This window comes from Anas acuta, chromosome 2 (genome assembly GCF_963932015.1).
Source record: "Anas acuta chromosome 2, bAnaAcu1.1, whole genome shotgun sequence".
Taxonomy (NCBI): Eukaryota; Metazoa; Chordata; class Aves; order Anseriformes; family Anatidae; genus Anas; species Anas acuta.
Genome location: NC_088980.1, coordinates 103,898,239 through 103,919,134, shown reverse-complemented (window position 1 = coordinate 103,919,134; position 20,896 = coordinate 103,898,239). Strand labels below are relative to the sequence as shown.

General features: G+C 40.4%; 2 protein-coding genes across 3 annotated transcripts in view; one reads left to right on the top strand and one right to left on the bottom strand.

Annotated features, from left to right (window-relative positions):
• RMC1 (regulator of MON1-CCZ1) overlaps positions 1 to 8,249 on the top strand; it is a 15,926-nt gene extending 7,677 nt beyond the window's left edge. The window contains exons 8-20 of one of the 2 annotated variants that reach the window (XM_068671433.1): positions 186 to 275; positions 379 to 484; positions 1,685 to 1,796; positions 2,782 to 2,880; positions 3,273 to 3,326; positions 4,159 to 4,287; positions 4,604 to 4,710; positions 5,501 to 5,620; positions 5,815 to 5,892; positions 6,730 to 6,834; positions 6,921 to 6,989; positions 7,131 to 7,356; positions 8,070 to 8,249. In XM_068671433.1, the coding sequence (XP_068527534.1) occupies positions 186 to 275; positions 379 to 484; positions 1,685 to 1,796; positions 2,782 to 2,880; positions 3,273 to 3,326; positions 4,159 to 4,287; positions 4,604 to 4,710; positions 5,501 to 5,620; positions 5,815 to 5,892; positions 6,730 to 6,834; positions 6,921 to 6,989; positions 7,131 to 7,356; positions 8,070 to 8,149 (1,375 nt within the window). In that variant the 3' untranslated portion in view covers positions 8,150 to 8,249. The remainder of the gene's footprint in view (positions 1 to 185; positions 276 to 378; positions 485 to 1,684; positions 1,797 to 2,781; positions 2,881 to 3,272; positions 3,327 to 4,158; positions 4,288 to 4,603; positions 4,711 to 5,500; positions 5,621 to 5,814; positions 5,893 to 6,729; positions 6,835 to 6,920; positions 6,990 to 7,130; positions 7,357 to 8,069) is intronic. The other variant, XM_068671434.1, reaches the window with a different exon arrangement.
• NPC1 (NPC intracellular cholesterol transporter 1) overlaps positions 8,165 to 20,896 on the bottom strand; it is a 26,187-nt gene continuing 13,455 nt past the window's right edge. The window contains exons 9-25 of the mRNA XM_068671432.1: positions 20,552 to 20,778; positions 20,035 to 20,135; positions 18,986 to 19,088; positions 17,814 to 18,003; positions 17,222 to 17,404; positions 16,398 to 16,512; positions 15,723 to 15,850; positions 15,490 to 15,630; positions 14,818 to 14,907; positions 14,512 to 14,702; positions 13,831 to 13,946; positions 13,128 to 13,257; positions 12,535 to 12,735; positions 11,353 to 11,584; positions 10,431 to 10,544; positions 9,438 to 9,600; positions 8,165 to 8,785 (exon numbers count right to left, since the gene is read on the bottom strand). Of these exons, the coding sequence (XP_068527533.1) occupies positions 8,703 to 8,785; positions 9,438 to 9,600; positions 10,431 to 10,544; positions 11,353 to 11,584; positions 12,535 to 12,735; positions 13,128 to 13,257; positions 13,831 to 13,946; positions 14,512 to 14,702; positions 14,818 to 14,907; positions 15,490 to 15,630; positions 15,723 to 15,850; positions 16,398 to 16,512; positions 17,222 to 17,404; positions 17,814 to 18,003; positions 18,986 to 19,088; positions 20,035 to 20,135; positions 20,552 to 20,778 (2,508 nt within the window). The 3' untranslated portion in view covers positions 8,165 to 8,702. The remainder of the gene's footprint in view (positions 8,786 to 9,437; positions 9,601 to 10,430; positions 10,545 to 11,352; positions 11,585 to 12,534; positions 12,736 to 13,127; positions 13,258 to 13,830; positions 13,947 to 14,511; positions 14,703 to 14,817; positions 14,908 to 15,489; positions 15,631 to 15,722; positions 15,851 to 16,397; positions 16,513 to 17,221; positions 17,405 to 17,813; positions 18,004 to 18,985; positions 19,089 to 20,034; positions 20,136 to 20,551; positions 20,779 to 20,896) is intronic.

The window sequence follows — 20,896 nt, the reverse complement described above, 5'->3', positions numbered from 1 at the left end:
AGTCTTTCACTTTTAATTGCTCATTTGACTTAGGTAATCTCATCTCTGTTAGTCTAAAACATGGTTCTAACAGTACGTTAGAGTAAGACGGCTTTATGCCTTTGTTTCAGAAAGGATGTCCTAGGTCTCATCTCCTTCCCAGCTCTTGGTTGTCAAATAATGTTTTAATCCTGTTGTCTCATTAGATATGGGCAGCTTTATGTTCTCTATTTGCGGCATCACTCAAGGACTTCCAATAGTACAGGAGCAGAAGTAGTCCTCTATCACTTGCCAAGGTAAGAGCAGAATAAAGAACTTTCAGGGCAGTTCTGTGTGTAAGAGACTTCTGCTTTTCTGTTCTGAACAGGCTTACTGACCAGCTCTTCTCTATTTCCATAGAGAGGGCTCCTGTAAGAAGACACACATTTTAAAGCTCAACAGAACTGGAAAGTTTGCACTAAATGTCGTGGATAACTTGGTGGTAGTACATCATCAGGATACCGAGGTCTGATTTGTTTATGTTTTCTTGTCCTAACTTTCAAAAGTTGGACATTTTCATAACTATACATGTTAGCTCTAGAAAATATCTGTGTGTTCTTAGCATTGCTGAAAGCCAGAGTACTTGCAGGGGAAGAAACACCATAAGGGTAGAAGATTCAAACTTACCCTTGGCCTTGTTGGGAATAACACTTCATCATTTTTTTTTTCTAATTCATCTTTTTGTGTCCTTTTTTTTTATTATTATTTTACTGTGATATTCCGCTGCATTGTGTAGGTTTTTAAGGCATTGTCGAGAGGCAGAGCTAAATTGGATGCTAAATTATTAATCCTGGGAACTTCTTGTATCACAAAAATGTGAATGATCAGTTTCTATGACAAAAAATGTTTAGTTTGAAAGCCCAGGTCTGTGAAAACTTACAGGAACACACATGATCTTATGCACGTGATAGTGTGGGTAAAATTTATTGGACTGTAGTCACAGTAGCAAGGCTTGATCAGTAGGAATGCTGAAGCAGTACTTTGCTTTTTACATGTGGAAAGGCTTTAGTTTCTGCTGCTGGGCAGCTTCAAGAACTGGGTCAGTATATCAGGCTGATTAGTGGATGTTTGTTATAATTCATATGAATGCTACGTGTTAACATTCAACCCAGAACTCTTATAGCCTGACTGAAATGCTGGAGAATAAATATTCTCCAGCATTTCTACAAAACAAATACCACACTGAGTAGGGTAGCTGCCAAGTCACGTCTCATTGGCACTGAAGCAGATTTCCACCATGTGAGGTTTTCACTACGACTGTTGTCCATGCAGGGTGAAAATGTTAGTAGGCTGTTTATTTAACAAGACTGAATGGTATGAGGATATCATAGGTGGGTGCAGAATTTTTCTCAATTTCTAGAGTCCATAACTAAGCAGTGAGTTTGACATGATGCTGTTATGCAGAACACAACATGGAAATCTGACTCATTAAGGTTGGAAAAGCCCTCCAAGATCATTGGGCCCAACCATCCCCCTACCACCAATGTCACCTACTGAACCGTATCCCCAAGCACCATGTCCAACCTCTCCTTGAACACCATCAGGCATGGTGGCTCCACCAGCTTCCTGGGCAAACCCGTTCCAAAATAATGAAAAGTGACCTGAATACATGTAAATGGGTGGGAATTTGTATTTGGTGAAAACTAATTTCTCTTGTCCCTTTCAGACTTCAGTCATATTTGACATCAAGCTAAAAGGAGAATTTGATGGGTCTACTACCATCCATCAATTTGTACTTCCACCTCGCTCAATACAACCCTACCAAATACCTGTAGCAGGTAGAACTATTACGCTATATAATAAATACTCTAACCTATTATCAGCATTGTCTAAATGCAACAGCTGGCATACCAGAGTGTTTCGGCCTACTAATGCATCCGTTATACGTAGTGAGGAAGGAGAAGATGAGGGAAGAAAGAAAACAGCAAGGAACTGATAAGAAATTTTTATCCTGAATTTGTGCTTCTTACAGAAAAGATGCTATTTAAGCTGTACAGTTGCTATAATGCTTCCAAGTATTAGAGCAAAGATCTTTCAAATTTTGTTGTAGACTATTTGTATGCCTTGTCCTTTCCCCATTGACCACAGCTCTAAAAGCTGGTGTGTACTCCAAAGCACTTCATGCTTCTCTGGCCTACGTTGTAACTATTTAATTTTCTAGGCCACATCATGAGGCTGAAAGACAGTTCAGGCTTAGACTCAAGTTTAAGATCAGCTTAGCATCAATACTAAAGATGATTCTAGATTTTTCTTCCTGGATTGTCTTTCTGCTCCCCTGTAATAAAAGTGTAGCAGATCATTTTCCATTTTGAAAATTGTTTGCTAATACCTAGAAATAGTCTGAGCGTAGTTCCACTACCCTATGGCAAAACGGTGTGGCACTCTCTACAGAAAAAAACTTTTCTTTTGGGACGATTGCACCTCAAAAACTCTCTGATAACAAAATTCTGAAGTCACTGATAGAAAGTACGTGATAGATCTGTGAGTAAAGGTTATTACCAGCGGATACAAACCTACACCGCTTTTTAAGGAACAAGAGCGATTACATGTAAATAAAGGAAGTAGGAGACTGCATTTGGAGTCACAGTATAAAGATGGAATACATGCATGATTTCCTGCATGTCAGGTTTCCTTACAGATGATCTAGTTACACAACTGCATGTAACTTTTTTGTTTTGTTTTGCCTGCTTGCTGTAGGACTGCTAGAATGTTACAACCTATACTTGCCTTTTCCCTGTAAGCTTGTGCTTTGTGTTTTGTTAGCACAGGAGCTGCCAGACTGCTATTGTTCTTCAGCTGATGTTAATTTTTCTGCAGGTCCAGCCTCTGTAACAAGTCAGTCTCCTGTTCCGTGTAAACTCTGTATCCTTTAAGTGCTCTTAATGTCAGACTCCTGTGTACCAAGCATGGAAAAAGCCAGCATGATAGCCTGACTCACTACATCTAGATTTAGCTCATTTACCACTTCAAGAGGAGTAGTATGCTTTATAAGAGCCTTTTTACTACTTTTACACAGTTATAAATAAGGGATACCAGTGTAATGCAAGTATTCCATAGTCATTTGAGACACTTGAAATTAGTGGATAAATACGCCGTGAAACCAGATAAACATCCAAATATGTTTCAAGATCTTGCAAGAGAAAGGCTGTGTCAGTGAATGGAAGCATGTTAACTCATTCTGCTTCAGTACAATTTTGTGAGTACAGTAGCAACTAGAATCAATGCTTAAATGGGTGTTGAACTTTAACATTTAGATTCATCTTCATGGATTGTCTTTCAACCTGATATTATCATCAGTGCAAGTGAAGGTGAGCTGTTTGACTACACTGTAACTCGTGAAATGGTGGCTAGCTGGTGGGGTTTAATGTCAGGAGGCAGCTCAGTACCACCCAGCTGCTTGCTCCCCAGTGGAAAGGAGAAGAGAATCAGAAAGATAGAAGTGAGAAAACGTGTGGGTTGAGATTCAGTTCAGTAGGTAAACCAAAGCTGCATGTGCAACGTGAGTGAAATAAGGAATTAGTTTTCTCTATTCCATTTTTAAAAGAAAGCAGGGCTTCAGCACATGTAACAGTTACTGGGGAAAACAAAGGCCACAACTCAGTCCCCTCGTGCTTTCCCTCCACCATTTATGGTTGAGCATGGAATATGTTACGGATAGTTCCTTGGTCAGTTTGGGCCATCTGCCCTGTCTGTACCCACTCCTGGCTTTTTGTGCGGCTCTAGCCTCCATGCTGACAGCCCAACTTTAGAAGCTGAAAGGATCTTGGCTGTGTAGACACTACTCAGCAAGAACCAAAACACGTTATCAATCAATCAGTGTTACTTCCATCACAAACCCAGAACATATCCTGTATGGTATTATCAAGAAACCTAACTCTCTGACTCAAAACCAGTAACTCCTTTATACCTTCAGTGCACAAAGCAGCTTGAAACAGTGACCAAGCAGGTGCACCTAGTAAAGATGTCTACTCTTAACTGTGCTAACTGGGGATGAGCATATCCTTTATATGTCCTATCAGGGTTATGCTGCTCTAAACCACACTTAGGAAATCAATCTGCATTGTCCTTTGTGGTATAAATATAATTTGGATATCACTGTTTTCTACAGCAATTCAGCTTATTTTATTCCTTCAACTCAAGGTTACCTCTGGAATCTTCAAGTGAAGCTTGAGCCTGTAGTTAACCTCTTGCTTGATAAAGGAAGACTAATGGATTTCCTTCTCCAAAGAAAAGAATGCAAAATGGTTATCCTGGCTGTATGCTCTCAAAGTAAGTTTAAGTGCTTTGTCTGTACTGAAAGTGCAACACTGCCTCGTCGAATACTTGTACAAGTTAGCTGGACTGGTCTTAGAGTTGAGATCACCTCTGAAACAGGCTTTGTCATATCAAGTCTCAGTCACCATTCTAAAGGAATTAACAGCATGAAATAATTCAACTTTCTGCTACCCCCATTTAGTTAAAATACATCTGACATTAAAGAAACATTTTCAGTTAAGTGTACAGTTCACAGATCACCTTTTTCAAGATAGTTTTAAAGCCCTGGTTACTTCTCCTCATAGTTTTTGTTTGTTTTTTATCTTTTCAGTGCTCAGTGAGCCGGAAAGGGGATCACTACCCGTGATTGCAACTGTTTTTGACAAACTGAATCATGAATATAAGAAGTACTTGGAAGCTGAGCAAAGCTATACTATGGTAAACCATGTTAGAAGCTTGCAGAGATGAGATAACACTATTTGAAACACTATTGGAATATCAAGTTGCATCATGTGGTAAAGGCCAAATACTTGTTCTTTACTTAGGAAAGTCAGGTTCCCCTAAGGTCAGTCCCTTGCAGTCATTAAACTCACAGGAGAAAGACTTGTGCAACACGCAATTCCTCCCCAACTTGGGGGATTTGGGCTTTGTTTAGCACTCTGCTGTGGAAGTTCACAGAATGGGTTGGAAGGGACATCAAAGATCATCTAAACACTCCATCCCTCCCTCCACCTCCACGTAGTTCATCTCCAGTAAGACAACTAACATACCCTGGTAGGCAAGAAAGAAAGAAGGTAGAAGTTCAAAAAGCAGCCTCAAAGCTGTAATTATTGCAGTAGTTCCAGACCCCTGATTTCCTGGCACACTATACCACTCCACAACCTATTGAACACTGCTGCATGTCAGAGCTACTGTCAATGTAGCAGGTTCTGCTCTTGTAGCACAGCCAGATACAAAATTTCTGTTAAGTGGGTGGGCCTGCCACAACATCGCATGCCCATTGATCTCCTGGCCTTAAGATAATGTAAGTAGCAACTACATTTGTTTTCAATTTCATTATGAAAGCCCCCAGTCAGAATGCATCCAGTATAACTTAACCACAGATATGAGTTTGCTCAATAATAAAACGTTTTCAATGGGGAACTGATTCTAAACAGTCTATCTAGACAAGATTTAACTAAAACTGTACTACGAGACTACGCTGTTCTTAAAGGGTTTCTCCTTGCAGGTTGTAGAAGCAGGCCAGAGTAGAAGTAATCCACTTCTGAAACGTCCGGTCCGCACTCAAGCAGTTATTGACCAGTCTGACATGTACACCCATGTGCTCTCTGTATTTACAGAGAAGAAGGTAAGTCCACACTAAGCGAGAGGTTTGCTGTGAGACTACTGCTGAACTGAGCTGACTACTGGAAGTAGCAAGCAGGAGGCTCTCTTTATTCCTGTCAGGTTTAAAACATCTTGTTTCTCCGTTTGCGTGGTCTTAACTTGTCACTAGAAGGGAAAGTGAGGGAAGTTCTACCTAACACTTTTTTTCTTGTCTAGGAAGCACCTCACAAGTTCACAATAGCAGTCCTGATGGAATATATTCGCTCTCTCAACCAGTTCCAGATTGCAGTTCAGGTAAAGCACCAACTGTAGCACCTCACTCTTGCAAGTTACAGGGAATATCAAAACATTATTGGCCGTGTGTTTGAGTTCTGTCCACCACCACCTTCTACATCTAAAAACCAGCGTTGAGACATGCTGTGGTGGTTTTACTGTGCTAGGCAGCTAAACACCACAACCGTTCTCTCACTCCCCCTCCTTAGATGAGGAGGGGAAGTAAAGTAAAGAACAACTCACAGGTTGAGATAAGGGTAATTTAATTAAAGGGAAAAAATAATAATAATCTTTCCTTAATAATTATTAACTAAACAACTTAACTAAAGGAAAAAAAAGGGAAAGGGGAAAGGGAGGGGGAAAGGAAAAAAAGGGAGGAAAACAAACAGAACAAGTAAAGGTTATGTGGAAGTGCAGAGGAAAGAAATTACTCTCTGCTTCCCACACGAGTGGTGCTTGACCATGTCCTTGAAGCAGGGCCTCAACACACATAGCCGGTGTTCTGGAGGAGGACCGATCTTTTCACAGCGAGAGCCCACCCCTCCCCTCTTCTTCCTGTTTCCACCTTTTATTGCTGAGTGTGACATCACATGGTATGGAATATCCCTTTGGTTGGTTTAGGTCAGCTGCCCTGGTGATGTTTCTCTTCTCACTTTTTGCCCACCCCCTAGGAGGGTTAGAGAGAGGCCCGATGCTGTGCCAGCACTGCTCAGCAGCAGACACAACACTGGTGTAATAACACTGCTGTTCTAGCTACAAGTACAGAGCACAGCACTGTATGGGCTGCTGCAGGGAAAGTTAACATTCCAGCCAGACCCAGTACACATGCCTTTGATGGTGATCTTCTTGTATTCACAGCACTATTTGTACGAGCTGGTCATCAAAACCCTTGTCCAACACAACTTGTTCTACATGCTCCATCAGTTTCTTCAGTACCACGTGCTCAGTGACTCCAAGCCTTTGGTACGTAAGGCAAATTGCTTCAATAAACTGGTGACAGAGGGGGGAATAGCTTCAGAATTTCAAGGTTATTTCTACTTTTGCCCTAGGCTTGTCTGTTACTGTCCCTGGAAAGCATTTACCCTCCTGCACATCAGCTCTCTCTGGACATGTTAAAAGTAAGCATTTCAAACTGCAGTATCTCCGTGTCACATTGGGGTTAGATTTGTCAAACAGCTTACCTGACCAAGCTTGACATGACTAGCTAGCATCTAAAGCATTTCTTAGGAGCATGCTCTTACAGCTGTGATTGATTTCAGAGGCTTTCCACGGCAAATGATGAAATAGTGGAAGTTCTGTTGTCCAAACACCAAGTTTTGGCTGCCTTGAGATTCATCAGGGGCATTGGAGGACATGACAGTATTTCAGCCCGCAAATTCCTCGACGCAGCAAAACAAGCAGATGATGACATGCTTTTCTACACTATCTTCAGATTCTTTGAACAAAGGAATCAGCGATTACGAGGAAACCCTAGCTTCACACCAGGTAAGCAATACGCAGTGCAACACAGGTGATTTGTTGTACAGACAGAATTAAGACTTGTGCCACTTACAGGCGAACATGCACTGAGTTCTGTCTTCTGATACAGGTAAGACTAAACTAGACTCCCAGAGTTAACTTGGCTTACCCTTTTCTATACACTGCACATAGAGTAAAGCAGCTCCAAGCCAAACAGGAACTCTCAGGTGAAGGTAACTTGTTGGGTAGCTGCATCACTTAGTTTAGCAAAAGCTGGCACCTCCCATCAGTGTTTGCTTCTGAAGCCAGGAGCTGCACAAGATGCAGCCTTTGTATTCAGTTGTCTGCTTCCACAGACAAAACTGAAGGCCTGTTTTATGCTACAGTCCCTCTCATTTTAGAACCCAAGCCAAACTGCTCATGTTGTTAGTCACCAGATAGTCCAAAAGTTCAGAATCCTATTTCAGGATTTTAAATCTGGAGCACAGAGAACTCGAATGGGTGCAAGGCCACAGGTCAGATAGAGGAACTAGATCAAGCACCTGCTTTACCACAGCACAATCTGTCACAGGAGTAGAAATACCCTAAAGCATTCCACTGCTTTGAAGTTGTTAAAACTTTTTCAACTCTAATACATCAAAGATGTAAGTTACTACTTAACTAAGGTAAATTAAACTACAGCATCTTGCTTCTCAGTTCCTCAATTCCAATGTTAACAAACTTTTATTTTGCCCCCTTAGGTGAGCACTGTGAAGAACATGTCACCTTCTTCAAACAAGTATTTGGAGAACAAGCTCTCATGAAACCCACAACTTTCTGAAAATACTCTTCCCACTGGAATGTATAAACTTAATTTATTGCATTTAAGTAGATTTTTGAACTACAAAATTGCTATTTTATAATAAAGTATATACAAGACATTTTGGCAAATAGTACTAAAAATATTACAACTTGTGATGGCTTCCCCCTTAAAAATAGAGACAAAAATTGCATTGACCTGCATTTAAAATTAGTGTCAGTGGTTTAGCAGTCCATTCTCGTACACATCACCTCAGTTTTGTTGACAAAAAAGCTATTCAACTTGCAATGCAGCTGGTTTAGGTTTCTAGAAGAAAGATGCAACCTCTTGAAAACAGAAGTGTTTTAGTAACTTAACACATCTACTTTTAGTAATACTGTTACATGAGCCACACGGAGCATTTCCTGAGTTTGAAGCCGTGTCCAAAGCTGCAGCTGCTATCTTCTAGTTGAATCTGTGCAGGAGTCAAGTCAGTGGTGGTTACAGTGATAGTCATAGAACACTGCTGCGCCTCAGTTCTTAGCAAGAGTTGGGCCTAGGCCACAGTTCAGAGTCCACTGAACACCGTTAAAAACTAGAAGTAGAGGAGTCTCTCTCGTTCTGTGTGTCTGGACCTCTCCTGTGCAGCATGAGTTTTAGCTTTATTTACCGATGGCCCTGAGTAAGAGAGAAGAGCATTACTGCAAAGTCTCAACGATACAGCACATCAGTCAGCAGCTGTCAAGAACCACATGCAGTCTGGTTTTCTAGGTCCAGCTTAACACCGGAGAGCGTTCAGATACGTGTTCAGCTGTCAAAAGCTGCCAGCAGCAGCAAGGACAATAGCTGTTAGGTCTTAGTACTTGACTTGCCGAGGGCGTGTTAAGAATTAGTACCCTTTGAATTTCCCCATTGGAGGAGGACAGCCCTTAGACCATCCAGATTGCAAGGTGAGCTCACACATGCAGGAGCCACATTCCACAGCAGGTTTGTTGCACCCATGGGCATGTCCCCCATGTTTAGAGACATGCTAGTGGCTTGTGCCACGAGGGCCTAAGCAGACACCTCCTTTAAGAATGGCACAGTGCGACCATGCTGGACAGGCTGAGCACACCTGTAGCAGGGAGCTTGCACTGCCAACCTTCCCCTTCCAAGGGATCTGGCTACTTGCATGGTGGAGTGGCAAATTCAGGTGTTTTTTAATTTTTCTAATTTTGCTTTTTTTTTTTTTTTTTTTTTCAATTTAACATAGGAATGGGTATCTACAGACAGTTAAGCATTTTTTTTTGTTTGTTTTACGTGCATTTTAGAGCAGACTCTTAGATCTTACCTATGTAACTAAGCAGAACCGGAAGAAATATTAGTCCATGTGTTGCCCCCAGAAGAACCATAGCTAGATACATCCTGAAGTAGAATATCTGGAAGATTTGTGATTTGGAAAAAGCCAGTACTACAATTCCTCCAAATTTCGTCAGTGTGATTCCACTGAAGACCTGTAAATTAAGATGCGGTTTTCTTAAGCAGAGTTTCATGTTCCAACTACCTGTCATTTCCTTAAAATGCTTATGTAATCTGAAGTTCCTAGACGCAGTACACCAGCTTCCCTGTTAAACCTTAGAACCAAAACCAGCCTACTAGACCTACTCAAGAGAAAAGTTCCCCTTTTAGTCCTACCTGACACTACAGGCCAGGCTCAGTATGCTAAAAATCTACTCCAGTTTGTACAGCCAAACAATTTTAGTTTGATTTTGACTTCAGGCAGATAAATACATACGCTAAAGAAAGCTGTTATTTAACTTATATTTCAATAAAGTTCCTTTCCTGGGTGGCCAAGTACATATAGCACTGGCACAGTCTGTCCCCCACCCCAGCTTGCTCATCTTGATTGCAGTGAGACAGCAATACTGCCTAAGTACTTACAGTACTGCCCGGCTCTGTTCACAAAGCTCCACCCTCCTCCCATATTCAGACCTTTCCAAGTCACCTCTGAGCACTTGGAAGAGAGAAGCACTTTAAGAGACAACTCAACTAATTGGAGCTACTGGTTCAGCTAAACCTTTTAGCTCTGTTCTCTACTAATAGGTAGTATTAATGTCAGATTAATATGGAATTAGTCAAGTCCTGATCATCCCTATTACTGATAGAAGCCTGGGTTGATCTTTAAGAATTTTGATCAATCATTTCTTCCAACCTCCACCCCCCAAAAGCAAGGCCACCCTGAGGCCATCCTATTCAGTCATAACTGCAGGATATTGATATAGGCTAGAGTTCCAACTTGGCTACTCATTTCCCCCCCCCCCCACAGTAGTAGGAAGATACTTACTGAACTGCCCACGTGAGACAGAGCTTCTTCTGCACGCTCTACTCTACTGCCCTTAGTACTAATAGTGAATGCTCTTGTGATGTGACTGCAAAATTCCACAGCAATACCACAGCTCTAGATAGGAAAAGAAAGCACGCATAAAAGTGTTATTTAGATCAGCATTTTGATGGTAATGTCTCTACTCAGAACTCTACACATGCTAGGGAAGTTCTACTTGTGATCAGTTACCACTCACTGGAAAAGTTTCATTGCAAGTTACAAGTTCAGCATTAACTTGTCACTAGAGGCTTTTGAGCAGCAAAAAATGGCATTTGTCTGCTTAGTAGTGACTGGTGATAATCTGATTAAACAAGAATCAGAATAGGGGATGGCGTTAGAGGACAAAAGTTTCTTGGTGTTGCAGGAAGCTGACTTCAATACAGTGTATGCAGCACACAACACTGAAATCAGTTTCTAGACACTAGCTACAATAGCATAACTTTAGAACAAAACCGAGTATAGATATGGATTTCTGAGTATATACTTGGATTTTATACTATAAGGTCAGCTGAATGTAACACTTGATTTAAGCAGACTTTTTTTTTTTGTTAAAGATGAAATTGATCACTAGTAGAAATTAATCACTGGTAGCTAAGTTCTACAGCATTTCACCAGGGCATTCACTGGCACCTACCATAAGTAGTAACACAGCTATTGCCACAGAAGAGAACAGATGCCGTTTATTTTACACTTCAACTGCTGTATCTTAGCTGAACTAGTTTTATTCTGACAAACCAGTTCTATTTTCTGTATTATAAAGTTAATTCTACTATTGTCCAAGTGTCTGACAGTTTTGTAGAAAAAGACTACTCAGTGTCATGAATGATGCACTAAACTGTTCGATACTTGGAAAGAGAAGCAGACAAACGTCTCGTTAACTCACCATAACAAGATTTACTAGTGAAACTGCATTCAGGCTGATGCCCCAGAGCCACATCACTCCAAACATGTTGACGATTATCATAGCAATAGTTATTGAAACCAGAACAGCGGCCCATACTTCAAATCCAAGCAGCACAGTTGTCACCAAAAATATTGATCCCAAGGAAATGCAGAGGTTAAAGATAGCATCATCCACAATTGTCAGGTACTGTTCGTAGAAGACATAAAATACACTGTGGAAAGAGCAGAAGTTGTGGTTAACCCTCCTACCAGCCATCCAGGAACAAAGCTGTTTCTGCAGAAAGCCACAGGTTATTTCCATTAGAAGGTGAGTCTGAACTTCGGAACAGTTCCCCCGTACTCAGCCCCCGATAGGTAATAGTTCTGCTTTAGTAACTGTATTTAAATGCAGTAAGAGTGAATGTTTGAACAATGAAATGCCTCAGTATTTTGGGCTGTTTCGGTTTTGTCCAACTACAGGCAAGAAATAAACAGAAGTCATCTAGTGCTGAGAATAAGCTGCTAGTATTGGTTTAGCTTCTGTGATAAGGATAAAGCAGGTCCGTCGTTATAAGAACCACCAACTGGAACTGGCTTCAGAATCACTCCGACGGAGCACCAACTGTTACAGGACAAGTCTTTACTACCACTTCAATGAATGTTATACCTGACAGTCAAGGGAACTCCCATACTGGGCTATAAGCGGCTATAGTAGTGGCCACATGGTAGTGCTTGAGATTGCGTGTAGTATCTGCAGTAACTACTGCAGAGGGTCTGAACTGATTCGTTATGAAATGAGACCACAAGGATGGGTAGGATTCTCTGAAGCCAGCAGATCAGCATTTCAGCAGCACAGATGCTAGTTCCAAATCAGTTTTGTTGTGCTACTACTGTGGAATGTCTGTGTATTATTATGCAGAGTCTCTAGTGTATTAATAATCATGCAAGCATTAAGCAGGCAGTATTTGACATCACTACTGTCACTGCTATAACTGCTTCAGCAAGTTAGTTATCAGCCTAAAGATAAATTACTGCTGGATGTAAGTCTTTTCCTCCTAGATTTTTTTTTAGTAAAACCATTTTTTCTTCTGTTAAACAAAACAGAAGACTCAAGTTTCTAAGGTGTTATTTGCTAGTAATTCTCAGTTGTGAAAGTTAAACAGGAAGAAAGATCTAAGCGTACCTGTAAGGAAACACGCGGTAGTTCTTCCCTTTGATGCCCATGGTTTCAGTAATGTTGTCTGCTATAGTTCGAGCTTTTTTCATGGCGTCAATAAAATCAGATGATGTTTTCAGTACAGTATGGTAAGTACTAAAATAAGTAGCTCCAACATCAGTTTTGTTGTTTATGAAGTTGACAGCAGAGCTATACGCAGCATGTCCTCTGTATAATCAGAATTTCAAAGGTCAATGAACACCGGTCATATTTATTACCTTTGTAACATATATATCCTTGTTTCTAACAGTTTCCAAAGCTGATACCGCAAGGGTTCAGACACCAACCTATTTCAAGATTACACAGGATACACTATACTAGACTATAGAACTTGTTTCTTTAAGCAGGGAGGGAAACTTCTGTTCCATTTGTTTGGCAATGCATTTGTTTTCAGTTTTGTTTCAGAAAATATTATAAAACAGGTGAGACTTTGATGGTTTGTACAAATTTTAGAGGAACATTAGGTAGTCATCCTGACAGGCATGCACAGAAGGGCCACACTTCTGGCAGAAACATCTTTGACATTGGGCTACGCAAGATATGGGGAATACAGCTCTTACCCTTTGCCACATTTAGGATTAGGGTTGTCAGAGAGAAACATTGGCAAAAATTTCATGAAGTCTTGGCCTTGTGGTCTCTGCTTGCCTTCTTGAGTCAGTGGTCGACAACGAGTACAGGATGGATCGGTGACTGCAGCAATACAGAAATCACGTTGGCTACAGGATCAAATATTCTTTGTCTTAACACTAGTTAACTTCTGACTTGAAATAATATGGAATATAATTCCTCAAAAAGCATTTTTGAGGAAGAGACAACTGAACAGCCCTACAATTCTGTATTAAATCTGCAGTCATATTTTTGCCTTTATTACTACTAAGGCAAGATCTACAAGACAATCGTTAGCTACTTTTGAACTATCTACATCAGACCGAGGAAGAATTATATCAAACACAAGGATTTCAACAGAAGTGGGGTAGTAAGCTGCTGCTGATTTCATTAGAGCACAGAGATCAAAATTTCATAACAAATTAGTCTCAAAATAGTCATTGCATCGGCTGTCTAGGTAAGCCATCTTTAGCGTGCAGCATTCCAGTACATTATTTAAGTTCACCCAAACAGCAGTTCAGGCAAATTAGAGGGCAACTCAGGAGGTTCCTACTCACAGTAAGGACAGCTCTTCACCTGACTCATACCACAACAGAGTGTTTTGGCTGTGAAACTTCAGCTAAGCTAATCCCCTGGAAACAAGGTGGATGCTAGTACCTGAAGCATTGCAGAACTGTCCAGTGGTGTTGTAGACTCTGCAACAGGATGACTGTGGCTTCACCCAGTCAAAGTAGTCATCAATCCAGGATGATGGGGCATAGCCTATCCTTGTACTAACAAAATAGCACGCTCATTAGTAATTTAATATTTAATTCCAGAACACATCTCTTGATTCTCCAGTGCCAGTTCTTTCTACTTCAACTCATTCTGGTGCAAGCGCTCCTTAGTTCACCCTGCAGTCCCCTGCTCTAGAGATTTTCTTCAGTTATGTTTACTGTATTCCAGATGCACTTCTCACTTAGCTGCCAGAATATTAGGCTAGTTTATTCACCAAGTTTAGAAGCTGAGTATGCAAGTGATTTCTTAGGGAAGTTGAATCATACTGAGAGATTTTCATGAGCTCTTCCTCCTACCATTCCCAATTGCTTGAAGGACCAAACCCCCTTTCTACATCTAAATACACCAATACATCCCAGCAGTCCAGACAGGATTTAGCCTCATTCTAGGAAGATTGCCACAGCTTTTTTCCCTTCCTCCCTCCCATAAATCACAGTATAAAGCAAACACTACAGCGTCAGTTGCACAATCACCATCTGAACCTAAGCTAAATCAACAGAACACACTGGTCAGCTACATCTCTTCCATATAACCACACAGAGAAAAGCATGAAATACTTACTAGCTACTAATTTCTGCAGCACTGAAGATTTGCTGAACAAGTGAATCATTATTACATCCCATTCCACCACACACCATGTTCTGCCCTTCCAGAGAGGTGTAGTTGTGCCCTTCTTCGAGAACAAAGTAAACAGGAGGACCCGTGTGCAGGTACTTGTTGAGCTGGCTTAAGTAATCCATTACATAGGAGTCCTTAAAAGGGTAAAGTTTTCAGTTACTGTCACATAATGTTGAGGAGGCACAACATGATTTCAAGCTTTCCATTCAGCCTCAAGTTGCTGAGCAGAGACATGATTTTAACACTTACATGTGGCATCGAAAGAGACTGATCCAGTCCAATCTCTACATTGTGCATAACTGCTGTACTGAATGACAGAACGCCCACAAACAAGGCAATCTGCGAAGAAAGCAGATTCAGGGAGTAAGAGCTGTGCAGAAACAACAAGCAATGGCATTCTAGAAATAATTTATTGAGTGAATAACAATGATGCAAAAAATGCTCTAGCTGAAGTGTGTTACCCAGGCTTAGTGCTACAGTAACAGTAAAATCTAGGGCCACAGAGGGGACTGACTAGGTAAGGGCCAATTTATACCTAGAAGGCTGCAGTTACAGATATGTTAAACACCTGTAAAAAAGCACAGTAACCTCTAATTGAATTTAGGCATTGTTCTCCAGCAACAGTAAGACTGGATTCATACATTGTGGGAGATGACATGTTGACATACTCCTGAGATGATTTGATTGTTAAGAATACCACTCTGTTAAATTTGGGCCTTGCACAATCCAAGATCAAGCACTTGCAAGTATACAGACTCATTCTAATACCAATGCTGGAAGAAAGAAATGATAGAACTTTTGTTTGTTCTATTGTGTTTAATATATGTTTAATACATGTTTTTCTTTTCAGTATAAAGCCTTCAGGCTCAATGTTCTTGCTCAAGTTTAGATGACTGCCAACTGCAAACAGTGTGTACATACCACTATCGGTCTCATCCAGTCCTCAAGCAGATACGGAGAATACAGGTTTTTGAAAAACAAAAATAAGATGCTCTCAGAACGTTGCACCCCACTTGTTTCTTCACTGCCTTTGATACAACACAGAATATCCAGTCTATTCCTCTGGAAATGAATTGCAAAGTATGCCAGGTTTAGTAGTCCAGCAGAGGACTCCATCCCTATCAGGCAGGGGTTAGGGATGCATTTGTACTCACCTCTTGACGCTTAATATCCAAGCCCAGGAGACTTACAAAGCAGGTGACTTGAAGAATAAAATCTATGAGTACAGCCATTCCAGCAAAAAGGGAGAATGTGCGGACTGCTGGCATGGTAGACAGTGTCCCTGAAGGAAGCGAACCAGTTTGTTAATCAAGTAAGCTCCCTCCCCTGTTGGAGAGCCAACGGCACATTACACTAGGAGTATAACAAGCTCATTTTGAAGGAGGGCTCATTTACACTTCAAAGGTGCCTCTAACACACAAAGGGTGAGCTTCAAATAGATTTTTATCACTGGGGCACCTTTTTCTAATCAGTGGAAAAACAACTGAAAACAATATAGGAGTCAACATACTTGTATTTGATACATTCCCAGGATCGAATGTAGATTTTAGTTGCTACAAATACAGTACAAAGCTCCCGTCTTTTAAGCAAAGAGATTAATTATGAATGTCAAGTTCTTAGTACAGAACATGGCCTCACTCTGCTGGTCTTAGAGCCACACTGGCCTGTGCCAGCAGAGGTCAAGTTAAACCTGATTATAGCAATAAAAAGCTAAGCTAAGCTTTCTCTATAAGGAGCTTTTGCTTTGTTTAAATATTTTAGCTTTGCATTTTTCTTACAATATGCAGGTATGATGTGAATTCTATAACATTTGAAGATAAGGGTCTTACCTAAGAAGAATGCCACAGTCTCGGAAAAAGATGAGAGAAACATACTAGGTGCCACATCTCCCAAGACTCTGCCAATCTGTTTATCCAGAGTTTCACCCTCAAGGCGTTCATCTCTCTGTTTTAAGATAAACAATTATTAGGAATCATGGAATTAAAAAAAAAAATCACATTGCTTTAAATATTCAAACAGCCAAAATCATCATTTTACATAAACTGATTCTAATACAAAAACAGCATGAAAATCCCACCCTGTTGCCTTACTACTGTATTTTAGGTTAGGTTTGAAGCAAGTTCAATGCTTCAGCCAAAACCACACACACACAAGAAGCAATGACAGGTGTGGTTTTTTTTTGGGTGTGTTATCAAGCCTGTTAAACTACAAAGCTGATTACCCACCCATTAAATATTGGTGCCCAAACTTCCTGGTGTTAAACGTGTAGTTTACTACAAGACTACTGCCCACAGTGCGCTAGAATTACAAGTGATCAAAATAGTAGCAGAGTTCTGCAAGTACCAAAGAGAGATGTTAAAATTATTCATTTTTATGTCCTTAGTATGTGGACCAGAAGCCACAATAAACAAGCTTGATATCAACTGACAGCTAAGAATGCGCAAGGAGTTTCGACGTTTTGGGGGGAGGAGTGAATGGAGTGGGATTGAGCAATTTCATATAATCTTGGCTCTCTGCAAGACCACTAGATGTCCCCTGAGAGTCAAGAGCTGCTCAGACTGGGATGAGCACTAGAGCACAGAAGACTTTGCTCCAAAGTAACAGCCTTCAAAAACAAGAAATAAACAGTTCGGAAACCACAACAAATAAATACCTGAAGCGTCTGCACTATAATAAAAATGTTGTCCACCCCAATAGCCAGCACCAAGAAGGGAATGACTTCTATCACAATCAGTGTCAGCGGGATACCAAAGAAACTGAAAATGCCAATAGAACATGCCACCGAGCTCAGTACAATCAGGATGCCTGCAATACCCAGGGAGATCTTTGAATCCACCTAAAAAAAAAAAAGAAAAAAAAAGGTTGTAATAACTGTTAACCAAACCAGCACCACCACATAGGATAGACTATAGCAAAGGCAGAAAGCTACATTCTTATGTAGATTGGAGTGAGTAAGAAACTTACTTCTGTTCACCCCCCCCACCACAGAAGAGACAGTACTTAAACCTGGAGCCTTAAAACTTGTAGTTAATTGCATATACAAAGTGAAAATAGACCTAGCTGAGGATATAAACAACATCTGAATTGTCACATGTAACAAAGACTGTTTCCCCCAGCTCAAAGTCAAAAGAGGACTCAAGGCTTTACACCAAGATTGAATGCAAGCGTTCCGCAAAACTACTTCAAAAGCTACTTAGCAAGCTGTTAACTTCAGTGTTTAGAAGCAACAAGAACTATAAACATACCAGCAGTCTTCCCCAACTCCGGATATGTCCCAATGCTATGGAGATGTACACAAACATTACAATATAGCTTATCAAAACAGTGCTGACATCACTATTGCTTTCACGATTAATTTCATCTTCAATACTCCGTTCAGCAGAGAATGATATAATCAAATTTGGGTTATGATAGTTCTTCAGGAAGTTAATAAACCTAAAAAGAAAGGAGAATGTCACACTTTAAAGGATAAAACACCTTGTAGAAAAGGCTGGTAAGCTGGCTGAAGGCAAATTTGAATTATCTGTGTGGTACAGGAGTACACTGTGGCCGAACAGTACTATAAGGCACACTTCTCATTTTTAAAACTATAATACTGAGATACTGGCTACACATCCCTAGAACTTGGCTCCAAGCACTAGAAATACACTATGCTAAAATACTTTTCATGTTCTCTCCAGAGGTAGGTGGTAACTAGGTATTTTGCCTAAGCTATTTCAAAGCAAAAGCGCAGTCTTCCTCAAAGCTAGATCTAAAAGTACATGCATGAAATATGACTGCAGCTTGCTTACAGCACTCAAACAATTTACTAACCTAATTTACTAATTTATTTCAGTTTTCCCTAAATGAAGGGAGATGCTTGTGAGACATGCAGATGCTAGTTACACTTGCACTTAGCCTCAGACCTTCTAGAACAGAAGTTTGTTTCATCTGATCTATTTGCCAAAGCAGTTGGCCTGCGTAAGGCAACAGCAGCTCTTTGATATGGTGAAGACAATGAAAGCTTTTTATATCCTTATTTGGGAGACAGCTTTTTAAGAAAATGACAATTTAAGAATTTCAGAATAACGCTGTATTTTTGCACTGGTGGTTACAGTAGAGCAGGTTGAAATTGCATGCCTGTTTCTAACACAAGCAACACATCAAGTTTTCTGTAGCTACTTACCACCAAGTACTACTCAACTACGTGGTCTCTAATGAGACCAGAACTTATCTCCTCAGAGCAAATTAAGTATATCAGATTAAGCGAGTCTTGTGACCAGTAACAATCAGTCCTTTACAGGTTGTGCTGCTTCTCAAAACGTCCCTATAGTTATACAGGGCAACTGCCAGTACAGCAGAGGTGTTTTGCATGCATTTATATTTAAAGGTTGCTTTAAGTACTGTCTGAATTTTAGAATACAGGAAGCATACTTACTCTTTTTCCCATGCCAAGGCTTTCATTAGCTTTCTGGAGTCATTGTAGTAGTTGTTAACAGGAAGAGTAATAACAAGAGCTGTAGCATTATTATAGTTATCCGCTGTAGAATAAGAAAAAAGTGCCAGGCATTATGAAACAGAGCTTGCATTCCAGTGTTGGCAGGTGCAATTAAGTTTTAAGAGGGTATTCAATCAATCCCAATACTACATTTCTATTCAAGGCAATCTGTCCGATCACATTGAGTTCTCAAACACATTACTGAACTAGGAACGAATGATAAACACTCCAGATTACATTCTGAAGTAATCATTATCTATCATTTTCATGGTATCCTAATATTAAACAGTTGCATGCTTAGACAAGGTGCTATCACAGAACTAGTGCTTATGACTTAATAAGAAACAGGACTTGGCTTCCTAGCATTGTAGCCTTGTGTACTCATCTTTTAGTCAGAGCAAGCAGAAAAATCTAGTTAATCAAACACTTGCCTTCAATGGCTGTTCTAGAACATTTGTTTGACGTACATGTACCCATCATGCTGTTTGATTGGATAAGTTGCTTAAACAAAATTCTGGCTTAGAATAACTATGGAAGGGTTTCCTTTGTGAACACTTTAATCTGGTCTTAACTGCTTTTTCAGACCAGTGAAAAAAAATACTCTATCTCAAAACCAAGATACATGCACATCCCACCCAGCACATCAGCTTGAGATACTTCACGTCTTTCCCTAGTCCCCAGAAACCAGATCCTTTAGCAGGCTCAAACTTCATGTAAGACAGAACACTTACAGGAGCACACTTGACAAGCATGTAACAGGCTGCTTGCATTTGGGACTTCTGGAGTTGTCTGCCTTCATTTTCAGCACTGGTCAACTGACCAATGTTATCACAGTTAAAACACCCTTACCTACTGGAAGTTTTTTAAGTCAACTTTATCTGGAGCGCGTTTAAACAGCCTTGTTAAACAAGAATGCAACTTTAGCACCAGAGAGAGCAAGCAACTCAGTACTCTCAAGACGTAGACTGCAACACTGTTTTGCCACCTACCATCATATCCTCCCAACACCAGCCACGGAAAGACAGGTCCACCAAACGTTCCTAGGCAGGGATCGTGAAGCATGCTTGTGTCATTCAGTGATGCTGGAGCCCTGAAGGGATAATCAGCAATAATTGTCAGCTTATGCTTGACACCTTCAGCACAGCAACACCAGACAACAACAAAGTAAAAAGCTGTTCTGTTATTACTGACCAATCTGAAACGATATTAAACTGCTAGTGATATATTGCCCTTTATTACTCAAAGCATATGAAACATGCTCAAAGCAAACCACAGCAAGTGTCTGCACCAAATCAAAATTAACCTGAAACCTGATTAAAACAACTCCTGCTGAAGCACTGAGTACTAAAGTAGTAAGACAAACACGCTACAATAATCTGCAACTTCACATAGTACTGTGGATTGAAAAAGTGGTAAAAATGCAAGGAGTCCATCCCTACTAGATAGTTTTGTCAGCAAAAGTCCAGCTTGCCTACCATTTAAAGAACAAGTAATAGTACTGCTTACCTAACACAGTATAAGAAGTGAGTGTGGTAGTCAGCATAAACAAAGAACTCGTCCCCAACAGTATGATCTAGGACAGAATGACTGTTCTGAAAGTAGTTGAGTACGCTCAGTATAGTGCAGTTGTTGTTGTAGGGAGCAAGAGGAGCCAGGCAAATGTCCTTCAGCGTTACAGTCTCATTGTCAAAAGATGCAGTTATGTTTACAATAGCATCCTGCAAATCTAAAACCTAAAAAAAAAAAAAAAAGAAAAGAAATTAACATTAGAGCAGCACAAGAAAGCATTTTCCTTGCAAGACAGAAATAAGTACACAATATGTTCCTAGAAATTTCCAGAGCCAATGGAAC